Raw genomic sequence first — 25,429 nt, 5'->3', positions numbered from 1 at the left:
GGAACTGGCAGCGTGACGCTAGGTGACATCCACAAAAGCTCTTAGCTCAGCGTGGCTGGGCCCTCGATACATTCTAGCCCTTCTTCTTTTCTTTGTACAGAACATGCTAGGTTTTCTAACGCTCTTTACATGCCTAGCTCTTTAAGGCGGGGGACTGCATCTGATTCATCTTTGAGGCCCCATCCCTATTCCCCAAGACATTTGCTGAACTGCAGAGAAAAGCAGAGGGGTCTCAGCAAGTCGGGGAGCCCAGACATCTGAACCCTACCTGACAGTTTTAACATCGTTTGGGGCTGCTCCCTCCACGGCGGGGTGGGGCTGGGCAGATCACAAAGGTCATGCTGGATCAGACCCAGGGCAGCCCTCAGTGCATTGTGACCGGGGCTTTTATGAGCCTCATTGCTCAGTTATAAAAGCCAACCTGGTCCTGCCCCGTAGAAAGAAAACATCTATCAAAGGCTCTGAGTTGGCCACAACTGGATTAAGTATGTTTGCAACTCCCAATGTGAACTGTTTGCAAATCGCCCAAGAATAATGAATGTCTCTGAGGACTCAGCAGGTCACTCGGGGAAGGCATCCGAGACCCTCGGGACACTCCCAGGCACCAATTCACTCTGCCTCGGGGATTCCCAGGGTTGGGAGGGATAAAGGGGCAATTTTTTCTCATCATTAAAGGGCAGCCGGTTGCCTCTGGGGTGGAATGCAGCATCTGTTTAACAGGGTAGAGGGTGACAGATTACAACTGCTTGGGAAGAAGCATCCCATATCTAATTGAAAATCCCAGGGGAACTTTAGGTGGGCCATGATAATTACCCAAATTGGCGCGGGGCCAACAGGGTTTGATTCTTCAGCTCTGGCTGTGGCAGGACAGCGTGTCTGTGCAAAACCAGTGGCTTAGAAACTCCAGGAAGCAGATCAAGGGTTAGAAAGATGTCAGTGGGCGTTTCTCCTCCCTGCTGGCGAGCGTGTGTGGAAGGCAGCACCCGGGAGGGACCAGTTTGATCTCTAAAAAGCCCTTATCCTGACTCACCCTGATTCACTGACTCATCACTGTGACGGTATTGAAGACCTGAAGCGGACACCTCACTTATCTTCGAAAGCCCCCCCTGTAAGCCGATAAATGCTCTTAGCTTTGCGTCGGAAGGTGGCCACTGCAAAGAGACAGCTGTGCGCTGTTCTTCAGCTAGGGAGCCCAGACATGGTCATCCGAACATCCTGCCAGCCCTTAGCACAGCACCTGCCCTCCGGGGCCACTCAAGAAGCAGCAGGTGAGTACAGACGACCTGCTCACATACCTCAATAAAAATACAAGTTGCGTGTATCGAAAGCTTACCGTGCGCCAGACCTGGTGAGTTCTGGGGGTTATCTTATGTTATCCTCGCAAGCACATTACCAAGTGTTCGTTTCACAATTTGCCGAGTTGAATTTGAATTCCTGGGAGTTAAGGGGGCCCCTCCCCACCCCCAGGCTCCCAGAGCTGGGGAGTGGGGAAGGGCGGTTCAGTGCTGGTCTGACCTGGAGCCTGTGCATACACACATCCCCTAGGCCACATTGCCTCTGTAGCTCATTCTCAGCTCTGGGGGCCAGAGGGGGAGAGCGGAGACAAGACAAGCCCATGCCTGGCCCCCTGCCGGCCTCCCAAGCACATCACCCAACCCTCAACTCCCTGGGCTTCACTTTTGTTGGTGGGTAACATGGGACCAGCCATTCTAGGGACAACTCATATCGCCCGATTCTTCCTGCATCCTCAAGAAAGCAGAGCCTAAAGGTTACTTTTGCAAGCTGGGACCCTCCCCCAAAATAAGGAGCCAAGCACTGTAATTCAAGACAAATAAGGAACCTGGGCTGCTTGCACTAGCCACAAGGAAACCCAGTGATGACTCTCAGGTTCTCTGCCACTGCCCCATGCAGCCCTGGAGAGCGAATAGTGCTCAGACTTGGTGTGGATAAAGTCTCAACAAAGTTACATAGAGATGGGGAAGAAACAACACAGACTTTCTTAGGGGCCTGATGATCCCAGCAGGTGCCCGTCCCCCCCCCCCCCACTCCTGCCACTCCTGTCCCTCTCTTCCCTTCAGGGACACAGGAGAGGAAACAGAATTCCAATTTGAGAGACTGGAGTCTGGATACCCCCTCAATAGAGGGTATTTAGCTGTATCTTTGCTTTATATTAACTCATTTCTTCATCACTGAACATAAACCAATGGATGTTTGTTTAGATCACCCCAGAGCACACTTGAGTTTTATCTTCTTGTTTTTTAAGTATAATTACAGATTTCTCAGCTGTATCCTTTCCATGTCAATTAAAAATGTATGTATTTTGGGCCTTCTTTGTGGGTCCAGGCTGGTTCCGTGTTCACTGCCCCTAGTATGTGCTCCTGAATGACATGGTGAGCAAACCCGGGGGCCTGGAGTGTCAGAAATGGAAAGACCTCCCCCTCTTTTCACACATAAAGAAATAAGGCCCACGGAGGTGCTGAGAGCAGCCCCAGACCATGGGGGAAGTTAACACAAATGTCCTGCCCAGGGCACCATGCACTCACAAGGGGGACCCCAAGTTTAGGAGACACTGGGTTTAATAAATTTCTTTACTTCGGGACATCTCATAGCCTTTAATTAGGCCAGGCACACAGTGGTGCTCCCAGGGGCAGAGGGTTCGTATTCAGGGCTTCCTAGACTTGTTACCAAAGATCTGTCATTCACAAAGCATCACAAAACAGCCAGCGATCCCCAGACACCCCCAGACACACCAGCACCACTGCACTGCACCCAGCTAGAAAGACTGCCCTCCGGATCTGTGTAGCCAACAGCCTTGGGGCCACATGATCCAGCATTTTGTTGCACATGCCTCTGCTTTGCTCTGGAGTCATTCCCAGGTGAACCCAGCTGAAGGTATGTATGGTGCCCTGTTCACCCGAGCACCCCCACAGCCTCCAGCTCAGACCCAGAAACCGACAGAGCCTGTTGACTGACAGGTGCAAATGCCATAAAATGAGAATTATTTCAAACCGCTTGTCCAAACTTTAGCAAACGCCGAATGGCTCTTCTCTGGGGAAAGCAGCTCAACACTGAGTGTTCTCTACTCTCCTTTTCACTACCTCCTCGAGGAGCTTCCAGATTCAAGCTAGGGGCCTGAGTGGCTATGCCAAAGAGGAGCTGTACCCTATTTGCTCATATGCCTTGGATGCTGAAGAGCAACATCTATAATGATAAAATTCTCATCTAACCCTCACAGAACCCCTATGAGATAAGACTCTTCTCTCCACTTACTAACATGGAAACTGAGGCTCAGAGAGAAGAAGCCTCTGCAAGGGACAGAGCTGTGACTCACACCCAGTTCTGCTAGCTCCAAAGCCTGTCCCCTTACCCACTCTATTTGCTGGCAAAGCAGGGGAAATGTGGTGTGCAGTGACGCCCTAAGCCCGCCTGGAGGCGGGGGACCCCGACGTTCAGAGAGAGCCTGCTCCTGGAGACCGTCCTATCCCAGTTTTGAGCCCTGGAGCCTGTGAGGGGTCAACCTGCAGAACCCAAGAGCCAAAGGGCAGATGGGACTTGCCCAGTGGATTCCATCTGAGCTCTGAATCCCTTTTCCAGATCGGCAGGTTCTTGTCTTGCTCCTCTCCCCAATCCCGTCTCCTTGTCCTGCGCTGGAGGTCAGAGTAGGCTCGATGTTGCCAGCCTCTCTCGGTTGCCTGGACTTCTGACCCACTGTGTGTATGAGCCTGGCTACCCGCCTGACCCCCAGGGGCCAATCCTGCCTGGAGAGGACTATACTGGGGTGAGGTCTTAGATGGTGATAGGCCACCTGACCTTACAGTTAGTTCTAGTTCTAGAACCATCTGAGGAATAAATAAGCCCTGTGAGTTCTTGAATCTGTTTGATGAAAGTAGTATTAAATGCATAGGGTACTAATCATATTAACACAAATCCCCAGCTTCACTTTTTAAATTTGTGCTAATATCGTCACCATTTGGACCTACTCCATGCCAAACCTATGCTATAAAATCTGAAAGCAACACTATGAGGCATGAATTTATCCCCACTTTACTTCACAGATGAGACCACGGAGGCTCAGAGGGCTTAGTACAGTGCCTTAGGTCACACTGCATGAAAACAGCAGAGCTGAAGTTCAAATCCAGCAGATCCGACCAACTCCACAGTCTACACTTCCAACCTATCAGTACAAAACTATGACAGCCCCATGCTGCTGTATATCTTGCCACCCCAGTGAAGATTTTATGTTATAAAAGTAGAATAATGTCAGCACCAGGAAAGCACATCATCAGGAGGGATGTGGAAAGATCCAGCTGGTTCTGAGCCTGATTCCCAGTGGCATTTCAAGTTAGCTGTGTGCACATAGGCAAATCCTCAGCCTCATTGCAGCCTAGCTTCCCAGTCTCTGAAGTAAGAATAATAATTCTTACAATAGGGTCATTGCGATGGTTGAGTAAGACGCTAAGTTGCTGGCACATAGTAGTTGCTCAATAAATATTATACATTAAATAAGTATTTATTGAGCACCCACTATGTCAACGAGGGCCCCCGGAGAGTGACCTGGAGTTGTGTCCTGCCAACCAGAGACACCCCTTTCTTTTCCGCTTATGTTGGGTCCTTCCCCAGAACCTCCTTTCCAAAGAAAGATCAGAATAATCAGGACTCACGGGATAAGAGTCTTTTTCAGAATCTTGGTGTGATCATTGGGGTTGTAATACCCAGGTCCCGGGCCTGTCGATGTCAGTTTTAATCCACGTCCAGTTTTTGATTTAAAACAAGACATTAATACCTTGGGCGACTGCTTCACAAGGGATTCGTTGATATTATAATGCCCTAAGAAGAAAGACATTTTAAAACAGGATAAGGAACTCTTCTCAAGTTAATGAAAAGCAATGCCTCACACCTAAGAATACATTTAATACTATAAGGGGCTATCACTCCACGATGGTCTGATGGAAGGGCTGCCTGAAGTAACTGAAAATTACACTCACCCTTTAGGAAACATGCTCACAGCAGCCCAGCTAGATGGGTCATTGTCACCTCCATTCTAAAGAGGAGGAAAGGGAGACTTGGAGATATTGAATAGTTTTGCCAAAAAGATTTCATCTAATTTGGAACTAAGCCCGGCTTCCTCCTCCATAAGGTAAGAATAATTCTTCCAACAACAGGGTGGTTAGGATAGTTGAGTAATACTGAAGTTCCTGGCACATAGTAGGCATTTAGTAACTATTATGCAATCCACAACTATTTATTTAGCACCTACTATGTGGACCCAGGGCCACCTGTCTCCAAAGTCCATGCTTTCCCACCATGCCTTGTTTCAAGAAACCGTGAGAGAATAAAATGAATTTGGCTGCGCACAAAGCTTCATGAGGAAGAGAGGGTTCTGGGCTGGGGGAAGAGGAAGTAGGGTCAACCCTAAATTGTCGGGAGCCCCGTCGATGGGTGCAGGCGTTTTTGGAGTGCAAAGAGGCAGTACTGAGCAATAGTCTTGAGGATGTCTGATCCTCTGACTCAGCCTTCCCATTACTTAGAAATTAAGGAAATTATTCAACATCCGGGAAAGCTCTAAGCATAGAGACGCACACCAACAGCAGTAGCCGCAGTGTGAGAAGGGGTACGTGGCCAGAAGGTCCGAGACCAGGGGCCCTGTGCTGGGACTAGCAGCCCGGTCTGATAAATATGGAGACCATAAAGCCGCATGGCCATGTTTCTGAAAATAAAGGTGAGTGAAAACAATGCCTACAAGTCCCTATATACTATGATGACATCTAGGGACAAATGGATCCGCCTGAATAAAAATAGGTGGGAGCCCAGAAAAGTGGTAGCATTGTGGGTCGGAAAAATATTTCAAGTTTTCTAAGCATTGTAAGATTGATTTCGTTTTAAATAAAATGTACTCTTCCATTGCAAATGTACTGAAAACAACAATATGGCGCATTAGCAAGTTAGTGTATTAGCGAGATTCTATTTAAATGATCATACCCAGTGGTGGCAAAGGTGAGGAGAAACAGGTGCCTCATAGAAGCAGGAGGAGAAATTACCTCTCTGCTGACGAACAGTTTGGTCACCAAAAAAAAAAAAAACAAAAACCCAAAACTTAAATATTTTACATACTTTTGACTTAGCAATTTCACTTTAAGCAATTAATATAAGGAAATAATCTTGATTGTACCCAAGCTGTGAGCTATAAGGATGTTTGCTGCCTAAAACAACCTACATTTCCAGTAAGAGGCCATTTGGTCCTTAACTTACAGTACCGCCATGCAATGGAATACCATACATCCGTTTCAAAAATGATATTCTTAGGAGGTTTCTTAATAACATGAAAAGATGTTCCCAATATATGCTTAAGTTTAAAAAAGGCAAATGTCCAGTATAGCAATATTTATAATATTGGTATACTCTCTCATATTTTGTTTCTTTTTCTCTCATGACTGTGTAAATGTGTATATTTTCTATATATATACAAAATATATATTTTTTCCCTTCCACAGAAAGGTTAAAGCAACCCCTTGATTATCAAATTCTGAAAAGCAGAAGCAAGGAGAGAAAGACACTCATGTTCCTGCGGCCCAGAGAGAACCAAGGGTAAGCACTGGTCTTTATTTCCTTCTCGTCTTTTCCTGAGTGTGGTTGGAAGACTACACAGTGTTGATCTCACAGTGCAATTCCCATTCTGAAACCCATGTTTTTCTTTTTTTAAGATTTTATTTATTTATTTAATTGATAAAGAGAGAGAGACACAGCGAGAGAGGGAACACAAGTAGGGGGAGTGGGAAAAGGAGAAGCAGGCCTCCCGCCAAACAGGGAGCCTGATTGTGCGGCTTGATCCCAGGACCCTGGGATCATGACCTGAGCTGAAGGCAGTCACTTAACCAACTGAGCCACCCAGGTGCCCCATGAAACCCACGTTTTTCAAGTGACTCTTTAACATCTGCGTTTCCCCCAATCTAATAGCTTTTTTTTTTTTAAAGGAAAAATAGAGAGGAGGACATTCGTGATGTGCTTAGCAAATGTAAACTTCACAAAATCCAACCAGGAAATGTGTGAAGGTGAGCATTTTGCTCAGAGTTGAAGGTAGGCCAGTCCTGGCCCTCGGCCCCTGAGGAAGGGGCCCTCGGAGCAGCTGGGACAGGGACCCTGCAGGGGCACCAGTCACATCTGTTTTCCCCCAGCAGGAGGAGAAGGAGCCACCCGTTATTTCTGAGAGGTCCAAGCTGACTGTTTATCGCACAGGGGCAGATTCCCCAGGCAAGTTTTGGGTGGGGAGGGTCTGAGGCACCAGGTATCAAGTGGGATGGGCCTGGACTCAAATCCACCGATGGGACCCTGGGCTAATTACCTGCTTTCTAAGTATCATTTTTGCCTGAAAAATGGGGATCAATAATAATAGTACCTCACGCTTTCTGAGCAAAATGATTGCGTGCTGGCCACACCCTCCACAGGGTCTGGAGATCATTCGATGAGAAACGTAAAGCCTCTGGGGCACAGTAGGAGTTTAACACTTCCTGGTACCCACATACTCTCCCCCTCTGCTACATTACAAGGGGCTAGGGGCCTCTGAGGACCCTCATGCAAGGAGTGGGTGCATGTGGCCTGCTGAGAAGGTGCCCACATCTCAAGGTTCACTGGCACGGCCTCTGGCCAAACTCCAGGGATGCGGGCTTTGTTCTGTATAAACAAACAAGGTGGGGCTTTGCCTATGATGATGTAAGCCAGGGGAGCTTTAGCCCGGACTTAGCCTCCTAATTAGGGCTGGTTTTGTTATTCAGTTTCGGACTGATCTTCTCAACTTTAATCTGGATTTGGTGAAATCAATTTTACCCACACCCCGCTGCAATTTTACCCACACCCCGCCTCCAAGAGGTGTGATTGCACAGAAACCCTCCCTGTTCCTCCCCTCAGCTCCGGGGCTCAGGGCTCCCTGGGGGGAGGACCCACTGGGAAGGTCTACTCTGACGAGGGCTCCCAGAGTGTCAGTGGTGGTGTCCCCTGACCTCTCTGGAAACCTTTCACTGAGGCTGGAAGTGGGGAGCAGGTCTGAGAGAACGGGATGGAGCAACACCTCTCCCAGCCCAGAGAGGAAAACACTTGCAGGCCAGCTCTTGGGGCGGTCTCAGAAGTCACTAGGGGCTGATGGGGGCAATAGTCTCCTCGGTCAGACCCCTCTGGGCTTAGGCCTGCCATCCGTCCGCCATGTGACGCGGAGCAGGTCACTTCCCCTCTCTGAGCCCCCTCTCCTCACCGGACACAGGACTGAGAGCACAGGCCAAGGAAGACAGATGTGTGAGGACTGCATGGAAAATACTTAGCACGGAGTAGGCTCTCAGTAAACGGAGCCATTTTCCAGTGTTTGGGGACTAGTTGATGAAGTCCCCTCCAGGCTCAGGAGGAAAGGAAGGGTCTGGACACTCAGCGTATTGAGTGCCCCCCACCCCGCCCCCGGGGGCCTGTGAGGACACCTGGGGCACAGGAATGTGCACACTTCTGCGGTGAGAAGCCACTTCCCCATCTAGCAGCCCAGAGCAGATGTGCCCGGTCATGAAAAGGGAGGCCAACGAGGCTGCTTTGGGGCCATTTCCAGAGCAGCCCTTCTTCCCCGGAGCTTTCTCCTTTTTGTTCAGCACCTGTTCAACATCCCCACCCCACCCCAAGCCGAACTCCTTCCAAAGAGACTCCTACGAAGCAATGGTGCCCCACAGAGCAGATCTGGTAGGTTAACCCTTGGGTCAAGGCTGGTGCAAGGTGGCTGCTTACCTGGGGCAGGTCCTGTTTCAGCGATAGTGAAAAATCCTCTCTGGGTTTTGGACATAAACCCCGCTCGGGCACAGACGTTGTTTCTCTGCTTGCAGTAAGAGACAGAGGCCTGGGGGGAGAACACAAGCATGGTATTCCTCAGAAAATGAACAGAGTGGAAAAGGTCCCCCCGACTGCGCCTTTGCCATCACCCCAGCTGGAGTGGCCGAGGAGTTTGTGATCACCAGCAGATGTCTGGTCACCCCCCCCCCCCACCCCCGCACCCATGGCACAGAGGACAGAGCTCGGAAGAGAGCCCGAAGACCTGGCTGCCAGGCTGGTCTCGTGTCTGCCACATGAGCTGTAAAATGGATCAGGTGAGCCCTGCTCTAGTTGATGCAGTGAGGGTGACAACAGTCAAGAGACATTGCCTATAGGACAGTGTCTTTTTCAGGTCCGTAACACTGCAAATGCGCATTGTTTTCCTTTTCTTTTTTTTTTTTTTTAAAGATTTTATTTATTTATTTGAGAGAGAGGATGAGAGGAGAGAGACAGCACATGAGGGGGGTAGGGTCAGAGGGAGAAACAGACTCCCCGCCGAGCAGGGAGCCCGATGCGGGACTCGATCCCGGGACTCCAGGATCATGACCCGAGCCGAAGGCAGTTGCTTAACCAACTGAGCCACCCAGACACCCTGTATTACTCAATTTTAATAATAGCTTTTTTTTTTTAAAGATTTTATTTATTTATTTATTTGTGAGAGAGAATGAGAGAGAGAGAGAGAGCATGAGATGGGGGAGGGTCAGAGGGAGAAGCAGACCCCCCGCCGAGCAGGGAGCCCGACGCGGGACTCGATCCAGGGACTCCAGGATCATGACCTGAGCCGAAGGCAGTCGCTTAACCAACTGAGCCACCCAGGTGCCCCCTATTCCTTTTTTTTTTTTAAATCATGAGTGAGGTAAAATTCACATAACATAAAATTCACCACTTTAAACTGTACAATTCAGTGACTTCCAGTAAATGCACAATGCTGGGCAACCATAACCACTTTCTAGTTCCAGAACATTTTCATTACCCCCAAAAGAATCCGTATACGCATTAAGCAGTCACTCCCCATTCCCCTCTGCATCTGGAACGTATACACAGCATTCTGTTTTTGTTTTTTTTTTTAAGATTTTATTTATTTATTTGAGAGAGCGAGAATGAGAGAGTACATGAGAGGGGGGAGGGTCAGAGGGAGAAGCAGACTCCCCACTGAGCGGGGAGCCCGATGTGGGACTCGATCCCGGGACTCCAGGATCACGACCTGAGCCGAAGGCAGTCGCTTAACCAACTGAGCCACCCAGGCGCCCCTGTTTTCCTTATTTTTTCTATGACTTTTATTCGTCTCGGGACACTGAGTCCTACATATCCCCACCCTGATTCCTTCCTGTTCAAACAGCCCTCCTATGAACGCAGGATTTGGGGCATACAAGGGCATCAGGTAATTTAAGATCACGATCAGATCTGTAACACTACTCCCTTGTCTCGACTTTTCTGGACCAACCGGAAATTAAGAATTTTGACCGATCCACACAATATACAGCATGTTCAGCACTCTGAAAATAATAGGAGAGAGGAAAAAAAAAAAAAAGAACCCTGAGATCATTCCTCTGCTATATGTGAATCATAAATATTTTAAATGCCAATTTGCCGTCAGGCCCCTGTATTCATTAGATAAAGATGCAATAAAAATCATAAATGTAGGGGCGCCTGGGTGGCTCAGTTGGTTGGGCGACTGCCTTCGGCTCAGGTCATGATCCTGGAGTCCCGGGATCGAGTCCCGCATCGGGCTCTCTGCTCGGCAGGGAGTCTGCTTCTCCCTCTGACCCTCCCCCCTCTCATGCTCTCTCTCTCTATCTCATTCTCTCTCTCAAATAAATAAATAAAATCTTTAAAAAAAAAATCATAAATGTAGTGACTGGGAATATTTACTGAATGAGTGAAACTATTTGCCAGGGCCAGGGTGGTTTGATTTTTCTGAGATACTCCTTTGTGGGAAAAAAAAAAAAAAAAAAAAAAGTTTCTCAAGAAATGCAGATGGCATTTTGATTTTGTGTTTACAAAGGTGGAGGAATTTAGCTTTTCCCAGGGTCCTAATGGCTAGAATGCATGCAGGGAGGGCAAACAAAAACATCAGATGGGGCAGGCTAATTACTGGACAGAGGGACAGGAACCAGGTTGCCGGAGAGGAAGTAATAACATGGTACGGAGAAAAAGGAATCGAATAGAGAGGTGGGGGAATCGAGGTAAGCAAAGGCAAAGAAAAGCCCTAACAGACCTCGCCTGTGGTGTGGCTAACAGGATTATCACATTTCTGCTTCTTGCCAGTTGACTCAACCATTGTTCTCCAGGTCTGAAAAAAGCCTCCTGTAGACAAAACACGATTTCAGCCTTATTCCTCATCCAGACAGAAAAACAACTGAAAGAGGGAGCATTTTTGTATACTCTGAGTGTGTGTCACTGGAAGATTTCACCATTAGACGAGGAAAACAGTCAGCTAGCTTCACTGGCAGGTTGGGGAAAAAAAAATGAAGCAGGTTTACTGTATCACCACGGGGAAAAAAAAAATCCAAGATATAGCTGAGTAGAAAATGCACATGTACCGTGGCCAGCATAATCCTAATACTGGAGGTAGGGATGGGGGAGGAAAAGACCATGAAAGAAATTGCACCTGTTTTTGATGGTGGTTTGCTTCAGAGGGCAGAATTGTAAGAGAATTCTGCTTTTCTAGTTCATGGATTTCTAAAATACTTGAATATATTTAATGAAGAGCATGAATTATTTTCACAGTCACATTAAAACTATAATCAACAAAAACCATGCACTTAAAATTGATCCGTTGGCAGAAGGTCTGAGCCCTGACTTGGGAAACGGTCTTTTCTAGATTAACAACTATATATGACGGGGCTAATTCCTTCAACGTCATGAGCATTTACTGCAAGTGTACTGTATACCAGGACCTGCGCGGGGCACTGGAGATGCGAAGCTGGGTGAAGGAGCACACAGTGGGTTGCGGAGGCAGATGCCTGAAACACTAACTCCCTCTCTCAGGAATGGCAAAGATGCAATGGCCAAGAACATTATCGATTTCTTGGACCAGGCCTTGACCTCTCTCAGATTAGTATAACAGCCTCCTAACTGGTTTTTCAAAGTCCACTCTTCACCCAAACGGTGGTCCATTCTCCATATGGCTGCTGGTGGGAGTTTTTTTTAAAAAAGTACATCAGATGATGTCATCCCCCTCAAAGGCTTCCCGCAGAGAACCAAATTAAAGATCCCTCCCAGGGTCTTTAGGGGCCTGAATGAACTGGCCCCTGCCTATCTGTCTGGCTTCCCCTTATTCCCTCTCCTCCTAGCTAATGCTAATCCAGCTAACTTCTTGTAGTTCCCCAAGGCTCAGCTGCTTGCTGTCCCAGGACCTTTGCACATGCTGTTCCCTCAACTGGCTCTTCCTTCAATTCTTAGGTTCTCAGCCCTAGAGCCTTCTCTGACCACCCAGTCTAAAGTACATGATGCTACCAACCCCCCATATTCTCCACATATTCTGTCTCTCAGGGTCTAACTCTTTGTCTGCCTCAAAGCTGGCCCCAGTTTGTAATTATTTTGTTTGCCTGTTTACTAGTTTGTCATGCATTCCCTGCTGAAATCTAAGCTGTATCACTGGTCTAGCACAGAGTAGCCACAGATTCCATGAAGGGAGACCCAGCAGGGCTGGGACAGGCTGACTGATCACTCTCCAGCTATATACCCCAGCCATCTACCTGCGCTCACTGATATGCAAACGGTCCCTTTGAGCGGGCTAACTTTGGGCAAATCCCTTCCCCTCCCTGAGCATCAGCTTTCTCTTCTGTAAATTGAAAAAAGAGATAACCCACTTCATGGATTCTTGTGAATATTAAATGAGATGAATACATAATGCTTAGAACAGTACATAGGCCTGGAATAGTACTTCATCTTCATCATCATTATTATTTTCAGGCTCTGATTATCCCGGGGGAAGACTACCTAGAGTTGTGCTGTCTAATTTGGTAGCTCTCGAGCCCTGGGGACATGGCTGATCCAAATTAAGATGTGCTGAAAGTATAAAATACACACTGGACTGTAAAGATAGATGGAAAGAATGTAAAACATTAGTTATTTTTATTTATAATTATGTGTATAATTATTATAAATAAAAAGTATAATTAACAATTTTTATATTGATTAGACATTGAAATTAGATCTTGAATATACTGGGTTAAATAAAGTATATTCTTAAAATTGATTTCGCCTGTTCCTTTGTACTTTCAAATGTGGCTACTGGGAAGATTTGAAGATTTTATTTATTTATTTTTGCAAAAGAGAGAGAGAGAATGAGCGTGAGCTGGGGGAAGGGCAGAGGGAGAAGCAGACTCCCTGCCGAGCAGGGAGCCTGATGCAGAACTCAGACCCAGGACCCTGGGATCATGACCCGAGCAGAAGGCAGATGCTTAACTGACGGAGCCACCCAGGCGCCCAATTTAAATGATATATGTTGCTCCCATTATATTTCTATTGGACAGTGCAGCAGGCACATACATCATTTTGAGCACATTATAATTGATTGGATCAATCACGGAAGATCGGCAGGGTTTTTGTAGTCAGAAAAATAAATATTATTTATAAGTATTATAAAAGAAAAAGGAAATTAAAAATGAAGTACTCTAAGACCAAAATATCTTGCAATATGTCATAATCCTATTAATACCTTATATACAATTCATTTCTTATGTATTTTAGAGTGTTTGCACATGTGTTGTCTCATTTGGCTCTTATAATAACCCTGTAGGGTGAGTATAATTGATTCCATTTTACAATTGAGGCTCAAGAGGTAACGTGACTTCCCCAAAGACAGCTCTGCGGATCTCCACGGATGGCGGAGTCCTTGTCCGCCAGGGGCTGGGCTAAGCACACAGCTCAGACGACCTAATTTAACATTTGCGTTAACACTATGACGTGGACACATTTCTCCATTTTGCAGATCAATAACCTGAGTCCTGAAAGCTGAAGGGACATGCCCAGAGCCACACAGTTAGAAAGTGGCAGAGTTGACATTTGAACCTGACTTCATCTCTTAACCATTAATCATACCGTTCTGCCTCCATGACTACAAAGTGATTGTAATTGGCGGAGCATTACTGTGAAAAACCCAGTTTCTGATACGGAAATGTGGAAGCGTATTTTCCCTATTAAAACCTAAGAAGTAAATGGAAAGCGACTGCAGATAACGTGGGAAATAAGAATTGTTACAGATGAGAATACTGTCCCAGAAAGGTTCTGTGGTAGGAGTGATTATAGTATTTTCCAGGGCGGGGTCTTCCCTCTGCTTCCCACCGACCTCTGCGCTGCTCTCATTTTTGTCCAGGTTGTGCAAATTCTCCATAAAGCCTTGCACGCAGCCTCCTCTACCTGCTGGGCAGTCAACAAACGCTAACTGGTTTATCAGTTGCCTTAGAATGTTATTTCCCGGGCGCCTGGGTGGCTCAGTTGGTTAAGCGACTGCCTTCGGCTCAGGTCATGATCCTGGAGTCCCGGGATCGAGTCCCGCATCGGGCTCCCTGCTCGGCAGGGAGTCTGCTTCTCCCTCTGATTCTCCCCCCTCTCATGTTCTCTCTCTCTGTCTCATTCTGTCTCTCAAATAAATAAATAAAATTAAAAAAAAAAAAAAAAAGAATGTTATTTCCCCAAAGCGTCCCCCGCCTTCATTCATTTTCGGAAAGCATTCATTCAGTATATATTTAACAAGCACACGCAACGTTCTTACATTGTACTGGTTTGGTGCAGGGGGTTCAAATTTGAGGACTTTTGCAAAGCTCGGCAACTGGAACATGCTCGAACAGGAATTACTGAAGTCCTTCTTCGAGACGAAACGTGATGGGATAGTGTATGCATTAGCCGCAGGGTATTTAGAAACGATGGTGTCCAGTCGGGCGCGCTGCAAGGAGAAAGTCAAAGGCATCAGTGCCCTCACGTCATCTCTTGGCTCCACAGGACAGATGTCAAAGGAATGGTGCCCAGCGCTAGGTCTGAAAGCATCGTATGAAAGCTGAAACTACAGCAGGTAACAATGATAAACTGACCTTGGGCTTTGAGGATTTGCTCTTTGAGAACACAAGTTCTGACCTGTTTTAACTTCTATAAACTAACTCAAATTATTCATCTTACATTTGGGACTTGGCAAAAATAATTTTGCCATAAATGCATTGCCACCCAATCCCGTTTCAGGCCACTTACCCTTGACTCATCAGCTGTTGGGTAATTTATATGATGGGAAGCTTTAGACTTTCTTCCTCCAGCCAAGGCTTTCCTTCTGAGTAAAACTTCACATCTTGTTTCTAAGATTAAGTAATCTGAATTGCTTAAATAATAAGTTTGCTTCTAATGTCTTAAAGGCACAAGGGTCGATGGGGCTTGCTGTCCACCCATGCTTCCTACCTTCCACCTAATTGCTGATTTTTTTTTTTTTTAGATTATTTATTTGAGAGAGAGAGCATGAGCAGGGGGAGGGGGAGAGGGAGAGGGAGAAGCAGGTTCCCTGCTGAGCAGGGAGCCTGACATGGGCTCAATCCCAGGACCCCAAGATCATGACCTGAGCCGAAGGCAGATACTTAACCAACTTAGCCACCCAGGTGCCCCCTAACTGCTGATTGCATAGAACCCTACAATTTTTTTTTTCTCTTTCAGTAGGACCAATCCTACTCCTTCCTGGAAGCCGTAATAAACTATTTTCAGTTAAAAAAAAAAAACCAACAAACAAGCAGAATCAATGTTTGCCAAATGAAAAGGGGCAAAAGCCATAGAAACTAGGTGATAACATCGCTTTACCCTAGGATAGTATGGCAAGTATTGGAGTCTGATAAAACAAACAAACAAAAATTCTCATTATTCTATGATTAAAAGCTTGAGAACATTGCCCTGGGTTTCCTCAGCTGGATAGGGGTCAATAACTATACAAGCACAGAAAGCAGGTGAGACTGTGGGAAGGCATTAACCCTCACCCCCACCAACTCCTCACCCTGTGCTTGGTGGTAATGGTTCTCAGCATCTAGTCTATGGACCACTGATGGTATATGGGTGGATGTGCTCCCAGCGGCAAACATGTTCTTGTCCAGAGTCTCAGCTGTTCAGAGTCTAACCTGGGTTCAAGTCCCATGTCAGCCTTCTCCTAATTATCAGGATTCATTGATGTTCCCAGAAGTAAGATCACCCCAGCCCTCTACGCTCTTTGCCTTTGCATTATGGGGAATAGTTAACTGAGTGCTTTTCATGGGCTGTTGTGTTTAATCCTCTTGAAAAACCTGGGGAGTGGATATTATGATTATCCCCACTTTACGGATGAAGACACTGGACTTCGTCTGCTAGTTGAGGGGTGGAACCAACATTATTACCAGTCAGCCCCCACTATGTGATAGAGATTAGATATCCCATTCTAAAGAGGAAAAGTCAAAAGGAGGAAAGTAATACATGTTTTCATTTACAAGAGGAGCCCTGATGAATGACTGTGGGATGTTCTAGTTCAAGGAGAATCACTACCCTCTCTCTCCGTTGCCCAATGGGATCTTTCCTTTTCACTTCCATAGAAGAAGGGTCACCACCCCCGGTGGTCCCATTTGTGGCATGTCTATCCTGACTCACCCAACAGATGAGGCAAGCACGTTTTTCTAAAGCACTATTTCCCGAAGTGTTCCCTGGCATACCAGTTCTATAAGATAAGTTAGTGTTGGTGGTGACAGCAGAGAGAGAGTTCCAGAGCCAAATAAACTTGAGAAGCCTCATAGTGTGTTCCCATGTTGACGACTCATAATATACACCATCATATTAAGTACCCTGAGAAGTCCTACCATAAACAAACCCAACTTGACTTACCCAGCCTTCCTGAAACTTAACTAGATCATAAAATCTTTTTGGCCTAGAATACCTATGAACATACTTTTGGGGAAAAAAATCGTTCTAATTGTTCATTGGAAGCCAAGTTTCATAAAGCATTGTGATAGAATTTGCCTCAATATAGCTGAAGTAACACTGACTCAGACAACCCTCCCCACCCCTTGACTTTCTTTTAATTGCCGGGCCTGTGGGCTCCAATCTGGCTGCATGCTGGCATTTGTGAACCTCTCTGCAGCACCTACTAATTTTTCCAGAACCACTCCGGTCACCATGCATACAGAGAAAGGCCATGAAAGTCTCCTCCCACCTGCCTAATTTAACCTTCTGTCAGCCTCATGAATAATCCTGGAGCAGAGATTTAGAATATATTAATGAAGTTCTTTAAATTATTTGGACTTAGCGAGGTGACAGGTCCTCTCCAAAGGTTGGGTGTAGGGGTTCCAACAGTCATCAGGAAGTTTCTAGAATTTATTGATCCACAGAGTTTTTTGTTCACCCTCACCTACAATCACACTCCTCCTGGCTACACCAGTGTCAGTCGGGCAGATCTTTCTCTGACGAGGTCTACTTTTCATACCCTCAGAGTCCGCAGATCCAGAAAGGGAAGAGGTGCCAAATGTGAAAGTAACTAAGGCGGGGGGAAGGCATGAAATTCACATCGGTGCAGAAAGGAAGTAGGTAAGATGTGGGGTCTCTTAACAGATTTCCATCAGCCACTGCAGGCTGGTTATAGGAACTTAAATGTCTATCAATATAAATTCCCATCCATCAAAGCAGGGAGGGAAAGCCTGCACAACTCCATGTCTGTTTTCTTTTGGGTTTGGTCTGAATTTTTTAAGGACCTGACAGGCCTGATTAGATTCTGTAATACTCGGACCTTCCCCTGAGCCTCTTCTCCAGATGGCCCAGCCTCGTCGTTTGGAAAGTTACTGCACACAAAGCCTAGTAGGGAATTGATCGTGCGCTCTCCTTCTGTCCCTTCTTTGGGACCAAGCAGGAATGGGCAGTGCCCCTCTACGGCCAAGAATTTCTCAGAGAGAAAACCTAGGAGGTGCGGGAGAGCTTGTTTGTGACTCAGGTGGTAACACTCATAATATTTAACATGTTTACAATACTCTGCAGTTTCAAAGAGCATTTCACTCATTGTGATTTGCCCAGTGCCTCCAGGGAGTCTCCACTTTTTTTTTTTAAAGATTTTATTTATTTATTTGAGAGAGAGAGAGAATGAGATAGAGTATGAGAGGGAGGAGGGTCAGAGGGAGAAGCAGACTCCTCGCCGAGCAGGGAGCCCGATGCGGGACTCGATCCCGGGACTCCAGGATCATGACCTGAGCCGAAGGCAGTCGCTCAACCAACTGAGCCACCCAGGCGCCCAGGGAGTCTCCACTTTTACGAGGTAACCGGGACACAGAAGGGTGACGTGCTTGAGGCCACATCGAGAATCCTCTGCTGAGTCAGGCTTAGGTCTTAAGTCTTGTCTCCTGTGCCAAGACTTCGTGAGATGGCACGTCTATTGCCGATTGCTTTCAGGTCCCTTTATTTGCAGGGCTCGGGGCAGAAAACGAGGCAGAGGCATGGTTGTTCTGTGAGCTCACTGGGGGCATGGGTGACTTCCATGTCTCCGCCGATGGGGAGCTAGCTCCAAAGTCAGCTCTGCCAAAGTCAAATTCCAGTAAGTGGCTGCATTCAGCGTGTCTTAAATGGATCCTTTGTGTGGTGTTTTGTTTTGTTTTGAAATCAGTTCCAGTGTCAGGCATTAGAATACAATTTTGCAAGAGATTATTATAATTTTTAAAGGGACAGAGGGCATATGAGTTTTGTTGATGCTAGTTTGGGTTTGCTTTCTTTTTCACTTTCCTACCTCAGCTAATCTTAATCCCAGTTTGACCCTTTTCCCTTGCTATATCTCTTCTTCTTGCCAATTTATAGATACTCAAATTAAGAACAAAAGAAAAAATCCTTGCCCAGGTCTAGTCAGGGACATTGGCACTTCATATAACTCCTTGATTCTTAGAGCCATCCACAAAGATAAAGACCCACATCTTACAAAGAAGGGAAGTAGGGAGGGGAGGAAGATAACTCCATTTCAGCCTGTTGTCTGCTTTATTTTTGCTCCTAGAAGATTTCTCAATAATTTGAATAACCCAATTAGACCAAGTGGTGTAATACATCCTATTAGGCTAAGAGCTTTTCCCTGGTGCCTAAAAATCTCAGGAAAACATCTGCCTAGCCCACTCCATGATGACAAAATTGATGTGGATGATCAGGTTCTAAATATCCCTCCAGCCTCTCTTCTCCAATGTGTAGCAGTGGGGGGATAATTACTTAAAGACACAGGCTCTAATTTACCTGCATGACACCTGAGGCAGCAGTTACTCTCCTAATTAGAACCACGGCCTTTGGAGAGAAGGGACCAGCTGTCCAATACATGTTTATGCAACGGACGGAGGAAATGACTGATCTGCTAGTGGCCTTACTCAAGGAAGGGCTTCTCACCGTAGAGGGAAAAGTGCACGTTCCTTTCTTAGACAACGAGGCACTGTTGAACACTGGAGATTGGTGAATGACGTTGTAGAACCCCGGACCTGGGATGGTATCCTGAAAGGAAGAGAATGGGGTGTCATCGGGGTACATTCATTTCCACCGTGCTTTTCCACAAACTTTATATCCATTAACGCTCAGCCTCACTGTAATCCTCAAGGCTAGGCATCACCACCACTTCATGGGTGATAGATAGTCTGGCTCCACCATTGCCTAGCCTGCCCACTCACTGTCTCGGTTACCAAGTGCTGGGGGTTGGAATTCCAGCCTGGGTCTGGGACCCCCAAAGCCCTGGCTCACTCCACCACGTCGTCCTGCATTCCAGAAGAATGCTGTTGTTTTTTTCATGCCATTAGAGAAATGAGCACAAGATGGGATGCTCAGTGTGGCTGATACGCAAGTCAGTGTGTGCTGATTGGGGAAGCCAAGCCCAAGGTAAGGGAACGATGACCGATTTCACGTTAACCACACCCACCTGACTCAGCTTCCTCATCAACCTTTCAGAAGAGAAATCAGGGAGTGTTTCTGTTTATAAAGCAAAATGAAACAAAAACAACCTTCATGCCAAACAAGACCATGTCTAATTCTTCTCAAACAAAAAGAGGCAGGCTCGTGAGGCTCAGATGCTAAATGATGCAGGTATGATAGGAATAAACAGCAGCTTGATTTCGAAGCTCATTTCTGCTTTTGCAGTTAATTGAGCTTTCATCTCATTTCCCATGCTGGTTACCAAGGGGAGGTATATGTTGACAGAAGTTGGCCAAGCAAGTGGCATGAAATGACAGGGATGCTCCACTCTTGAGAGCTTACTGGGTGCCAACTTGATGCCATGAGCTTTTCAAAGGTTTCTTCACTTAGTCCTCCGACGAGGAAGGGGTAACTGTCCCCATTTTACAGATGGAGACACTGAGACCAGTGGAGATGAATTTTCCCAATATCCCACTGCCACAAGTACCTGAATTCAGTGCTAAGGACATGATGAACACAAACTCTCTACAGTGGGGGTGTTATCAAGTCTCTCCAACCTCTGCCCCCGAGGCTCATCCTGCCTCCACCATCCCTACTACCTTCCTCAGGGCAGAAAGAAAGCCTAAGGTGCCACCAGGGCCTTCCAGGACTTTCCAGTCTGGCCTGAGCAGTGTCTGATTATGGTTTAATATAGGGGATAGAGCCATCAGTGAGATTAACAGGTTCCTCTGTGCTGAATTTTAAATGCAGTGGATCCTTTGAGCATTGCTCAAAGCGTGTGGGTGCAGGGCACTAATTCCCACTTTGTAGGTGATGATGATCTCAGGTGCACAGAGTGGGGGCTGATCACCAGGGAGAATGGGGCAGACCATGAGATGGGCGGCAGAACCAGGTGCACCAGCGCCCTAGGCCAAGTTCAGAAGACATCGGCACGTGGGAGCAGATTCAAGGAGCTACAGAGAAACCCAGAAGAGATTTTTCTAGGGGGCTGTTCGTGGGGCTAGCATTTATTTATTGAGTGGCGGCTCACTGTGTGCCAGGCACTGTTCTGAGTATTTTACATGCAGCAACTCATTTAATCCCCATTTTAATTAATTAATTAATTAATTTTAAAGGACTTTATTTGACAGAAAGAGAGCACAAGCAGGGGGAGCGAGTGGGAGAGGGAGAAGCAGACCTCCTGCTGAGTGCGGAGCTGGATGTGGGGCTCCATCCCAGGACCCAGTGATCATGACCTGAGCCAAAGGCAGACGCCTAACCCACTGAGCCACCCAGGTGTCCCTTAATCCCTTATTATTAAAACAAATAATAATTTTATTTTATTTATTTATTTTTAAAGATTTTATTTATTTATTTGAGAGAGAGAGAGAGCACAAGCTGGGGGAGGAGCAGAGGGAGGAGACTCTCCACTGAGCAAGGAGCCCAATGTGGGGCTCAATCCCAGGACCCTGAGACCATGACCTGAGCCGAAGGCAGACACTTTACCGACTGAGCCACCCAGGCGCCCTTTAATCCCCATTTTAAAGATGGGCAGACAGGGCCAAAAGAGATAAAGCCCAAGGTCCCATGGCTAGGAACTGTCAGGGCCAGAATTTGAACCCAGGTGGTCTTAGTACAAAGCCTACTCTTTTTTTTTTTAAATTGAGATATAATTGACACATAACATTATATTAGTTTTGTGTGTACTGCATGATTCGATATTTGTACACACTGGAAAGTGATCACCACAGTAAATCCAGTTAACACCTGTCACCATACACAGTTGTTAGCATTTTTGCCTTCTGATGAGAACTTTTAAGATCTACTCTCTTAGCAACTCCCAAAATGCAATCCAGTGTCACTAACTGTGGTCGCCATGCTGTATGTCACATCCCCCTGACTTGTTTGGTAACTAGAAGTTTCTGCCTTCTGATTCCCTTCACCCATTTTTCCCACCCCCACCAAACATACAGAGTCTACTCTTACCCATTAAACCAAACTGATTTTCAAATGAGAATATGTAGGATAAAAGAAAAAAAAAATCCCACAGAGTTTTGAATCAGGAAATTTTCGTCTCAATGCTGCGACTAGCTAACTCACATCGCTGGGCCTCAGTTTCCTCATTTGTAAATGAGAGATATCGGACTCAATGCCTTTGGGTGCCTCTTAGCTTCGCAAGAGCCCCTAAATCAAGGAAGAGTTGAAGCAGGACACGTCACCATGACTCTCCCAGGTTTAAACAGTGAACAAGGAAGACACGCACCTCTGGCTTCTAGTCCTCCCCCTGCACACACTCAACACGGCCATCAGCTCACACACATTTTCCAGACACTTGCATGTGTCTGAGGAGCTAGAGTTGCCCGATAAAATACAAGGCGTGCAAGGCTGCTCCCTCCCACCGTGCCCAGGTAAATTTGAATTTCAGATAAACCTTGGAAAGCTATTTTAGTGTAAGTATGTCCCATGCAATATTTGGGACATACTTATACTAAAAGAGTTGTTTGTCATTTATCTGAAATTCTAAATTAACTAGAAGTCCTGTGTTCTTATTTGCTAAATCCAGCAACCCCACTGGACCTCCATCACGTTTTAATTCTGCTGTGTTGCAAGCTGGTTTGAGTCCAGGCCGAATATGAAGAGGGCTGGCACCTCTTAGCCTGGAGGGAGAGAGGGCTGCCTGTTGAGAAGAGACGTCCAGGCAGCAGTATGTCAGAGCTGGCCCATGGATGGCAGCTTGAGAGGGTGACTGTTAGAATGTCAGAGATTTTGCTAGTGGTAGCTTGAAAGCAAGGTGGGAGTATTTACACCCCAGAAATTGGCAAACGCTATCAATCAGAACTTTCCTTTGCGGAGGGGAGAGCTGGTTTACCAGCACACCACTACCTTCACACAACACGCAGGTAGGTTTCTAAGCTCCTCGGAGGGAAACCTCCAACTGCAGAGCCTTCAGGCCTTCTCCTGCGACTGCTGGACGGGCTGGTGAATGGCTGGCTGGGAGGGCAATAAAAATCCAGACCTTTCACCTCTGGGATAACCGTTCTGATGACTAACCTTTTGTGACTTGGTGAGTTTAGGCCTCTCAGTGCAGATCCCAGGAAGAAGAACCCAGGTAATTGCAACTGGGGTGAACTTAGCCACCCTTGGTTTCTTGGCCAAGACCACCCTAGAGGGCAAAAACCAAATAAACCAACAAAGCAAAAATGGGTGTGGGGAGGGAGAAGAGAAAAGAACGATTTAACTGAGCTCTACAGCCTGCCTGCCCAGTGCCCAGAGGATGATGTGGATGCCATTCTGTTGTCTCCCGGGCCTTCCCCACCGTGTGAGGATTAAATAAATCGAAACACAGTGCCAGTGCGTGGCTGCTACTCTTGGCATTGCCCGCAACGGAGCCAAACCTTCCCATGGGGGTTAAAGACCTTGAGACTGGGACTGACCAAGGGAGGACTGGCTGATGTGCTCCCACCCCTCAACCCAATGTGCATCTGGGTGACATTTGGTTGAAATGCACTTTGAGAGCCCTTTTGAAGGATTAGAATCCCAAATGGCAGCCCCTGCAGGTGCCAAGGGTGGGACAAAGGTCTACGTTCACTTGATCCTGGTATAGGTTAGACAGGTAATGAGGAGGAGGCAACAGGGAGCAGGGCATGTATCTCCTCCCGCCAGATATGTCCATAGGTTATAGGAAGCTTGGAGTCCACCAGCTTGGAGCCAGGTACATAGCTTGACTTTTCTATAAATCAGAACCCTCTTTGTGTCTCTGGCTTTGTGTCTCTGGTAAGAAATTCTGTCCAATTAATACTCTCAAATCAATGGTTTGTCAAACTGTTTCTTGGCTTGGGAAATGTAGTCTCTTTGGATCATTGGCTAAAGACCCCACTAGAGCTGCCTTTTGACTCTTCAAAGATATTCCACCTTGCTTTGGTTTCTTTTGGGGGCTGGTGAGCTGGCATTTCTCAGGAGTGCACAAGACGAATGACAACTGGGGGTCTGCTGAAGGGCTTAGAAGTATCTAACAGAAGGCGGACATGTCTGAGATGGAAGCAGAGGCTTGTGCTGTGGTTAATCCACTGGTAAAACCACATAGGGACTTAGGGCTCTTGAGGGAACAGTTTCTTCTTACAAATGCCTCTAGTCTTAAGGTCTCAGGACAATGTGTCCATCGACCCTGTTGACTTCATTGAAGTCAGAAAGCTTTTACTCAGGTTGACGTGGCCAAAGTGATGAGGACTACACGGTGGGAGACCTGGCATCTGCCCCCAGGGCACGTCCCCTCCCCAGACCTCAGGCCCCTCATCTGTGAACCTGCAGGGAGGCGCGTGGGGGTGTCAAGATCTGTGGTGTTCAGACCACATTCCTGTTGTCCACCAGGGAGCCCGGGAAAGGGGGCTGGAGTTGGCAGCAGCTTCGAGCAGTCTTTACCTGGCCCACCAGTGGCCTTCAGCATGAGACACTGTCACAGAAAGGGCCCTTCTGTGGAGCCCGGGGATTCCAGGTCGCTGAGGCCCTTCTGGTTCAAACTGTCTCTGACTCTGAGATGTGCCCCTTATAAGACGCCCTTCCCCCTTCTTGCCTTCTCTCCCTCCCTGCCTCACCCCACATCTATTTCTGTCTGGCATCAAAGTTTCCGCACCTCTGGTCACGGCTGAAAAGGGAGAGAGGCAGCGAGCATACTCCACATGAGAAAACACCACTGTTTTGTTCAGGATGGGGGAGGATGTCAGCAATGAAAGGTCCCTGGGAGCCCGAAGGGAGCAAGCAGGAAAACGGGATGAGGTCTCTTGAAGAGATTGTTTCTTCGTTGCTCAGATAAGTTTGGGGGAGCCAGGGCAGCGGGACACTGGCCACCTGACAGATGAAAACGGGCACCAGCTGTTTGCCCACAGCTGGCCCAGAGGGCTGGGCTGGAAACACAGACAAGAGAAGTCAAACCCGCATTTTTGAAGCATTGGTTACGGTGGGTATTGTCCCCGAGAGCACATCTGCTTCTCTTTTTCAGAGCCCTCCTCTTGCTCAAATCTGATGTCAGCTTATTAGCAGCCCCTTGAAGTCCCCTGAGTGGCATATCGGCAAGAACTCAACTCAACAAACATACACGGAAGGCCACGGCGGACCAGAGCCCAGGCTAAGGTGCAAGGATGAAGCACGACCTGTTAGCAGCTCACATGTTCCAGGAATGGGATGGAGGGTCCCGACCGTGCACACCCACTACCATCAGGCCAAGCAGAAGGTGGCCGGGGGCACGAGAGTGGCTGTCAGAGCACAGAGGAGGGTGTCCCTGCTTCCGTCCCCAGGAGACGCGGGGAACAGTGTCTGGAACCAGGAGCTGCCGCCTGCGTCCGGCAGGCTCTGCCTGACCCTGGTTGTGCAAGTCCCTCAACCCTCTTTGTGTCTCTGGCTCATTATGTGAAAAGCAGAGATAATGAGGAGACTCAGCTCACAGGGTTATTATGGGGATTATATGAGTTAATAAATGCAAAAGTCTTCGAGGGGTGCCTGGCATGCTGTCAGTACCAGCCAAGTGTTTATTTCCAGGAACAGGGACTGCAGACTCCTTCGGAAGGCGTGCTGGTGACCCACAGGGCGAAGTCAGGCTTCCGGAGCAGAGAGGTCAGGCACAGCCCATTGTGGTTCAAACACGCAGCTGAGTGTACACTTGGGCTAATTATCCCCTTGAACATGGTGGCCCCTGCAAACTGAACTTCCTTTCACTTAAATCTCCTTGACGTGTAAAATATCCCTGGTTCAGTGCCTTGCCAAGTTA

The 25,429-nt window shown here is 47.3% G+C and overlaps 1 protein-coding gene across 1 annotated transcript in view; it reads right to left on the bottom strand.

Annotated features, from left to right (window-relative positions):
* STPG1 (sperm tail PG-rich repeat containing 1) overlaps window positions 1-25,429 on the bottom strand; it is a 44,246-nt gene that overhangs the window by 6,790 nt on the left and 12,027 nt on the right. The window contains exons 3-6 of the mRNA XM_045895486.2: window positions 19,177-19,278; window positions 14,558-14,728; window positions 8,755-8,863; window positions 4,662-4,827 (exon numbers count right to left, since the gene is read on the bottom strand). Coding sequence (XP_045751442.2) covers window positions 4,662-4,827; window positions 8,755-8,863; window positions 14,558-14,728; window positions 19,177-19,278 — 548 coding nt within the window. The remainder of the gene's footprint in view (window positions 1-4,661; window positions 4,828-8,754; window positions 8,864-14,557; window positions 14,729-19,176; window positions 19,279-25,429) is intronic.

This window comes from Mirounga angustirostris, unplaced genomic scaffold, assembly GCF_029215605.1.
Source record: "Mirounga angustirostris isolate CCGP_5_RB_7025 unplaced genomic scaffold, mMirAng1.0.hap1 SCAF_4, whole genome shotgun sequence".
Classification (NCBI taxonomy): domain Eukaryota; kingdom Metazoa; phylum Chordata; class Mammalia; order Carnivora; family Phocidae; genus Mirounga; species Mirounga angustirostris.
The sequence above is the reverse complement of the archived record's forward strand: the minus strand, read 5'-3'. Positions and strand labels throughout refer to the sequence as shown.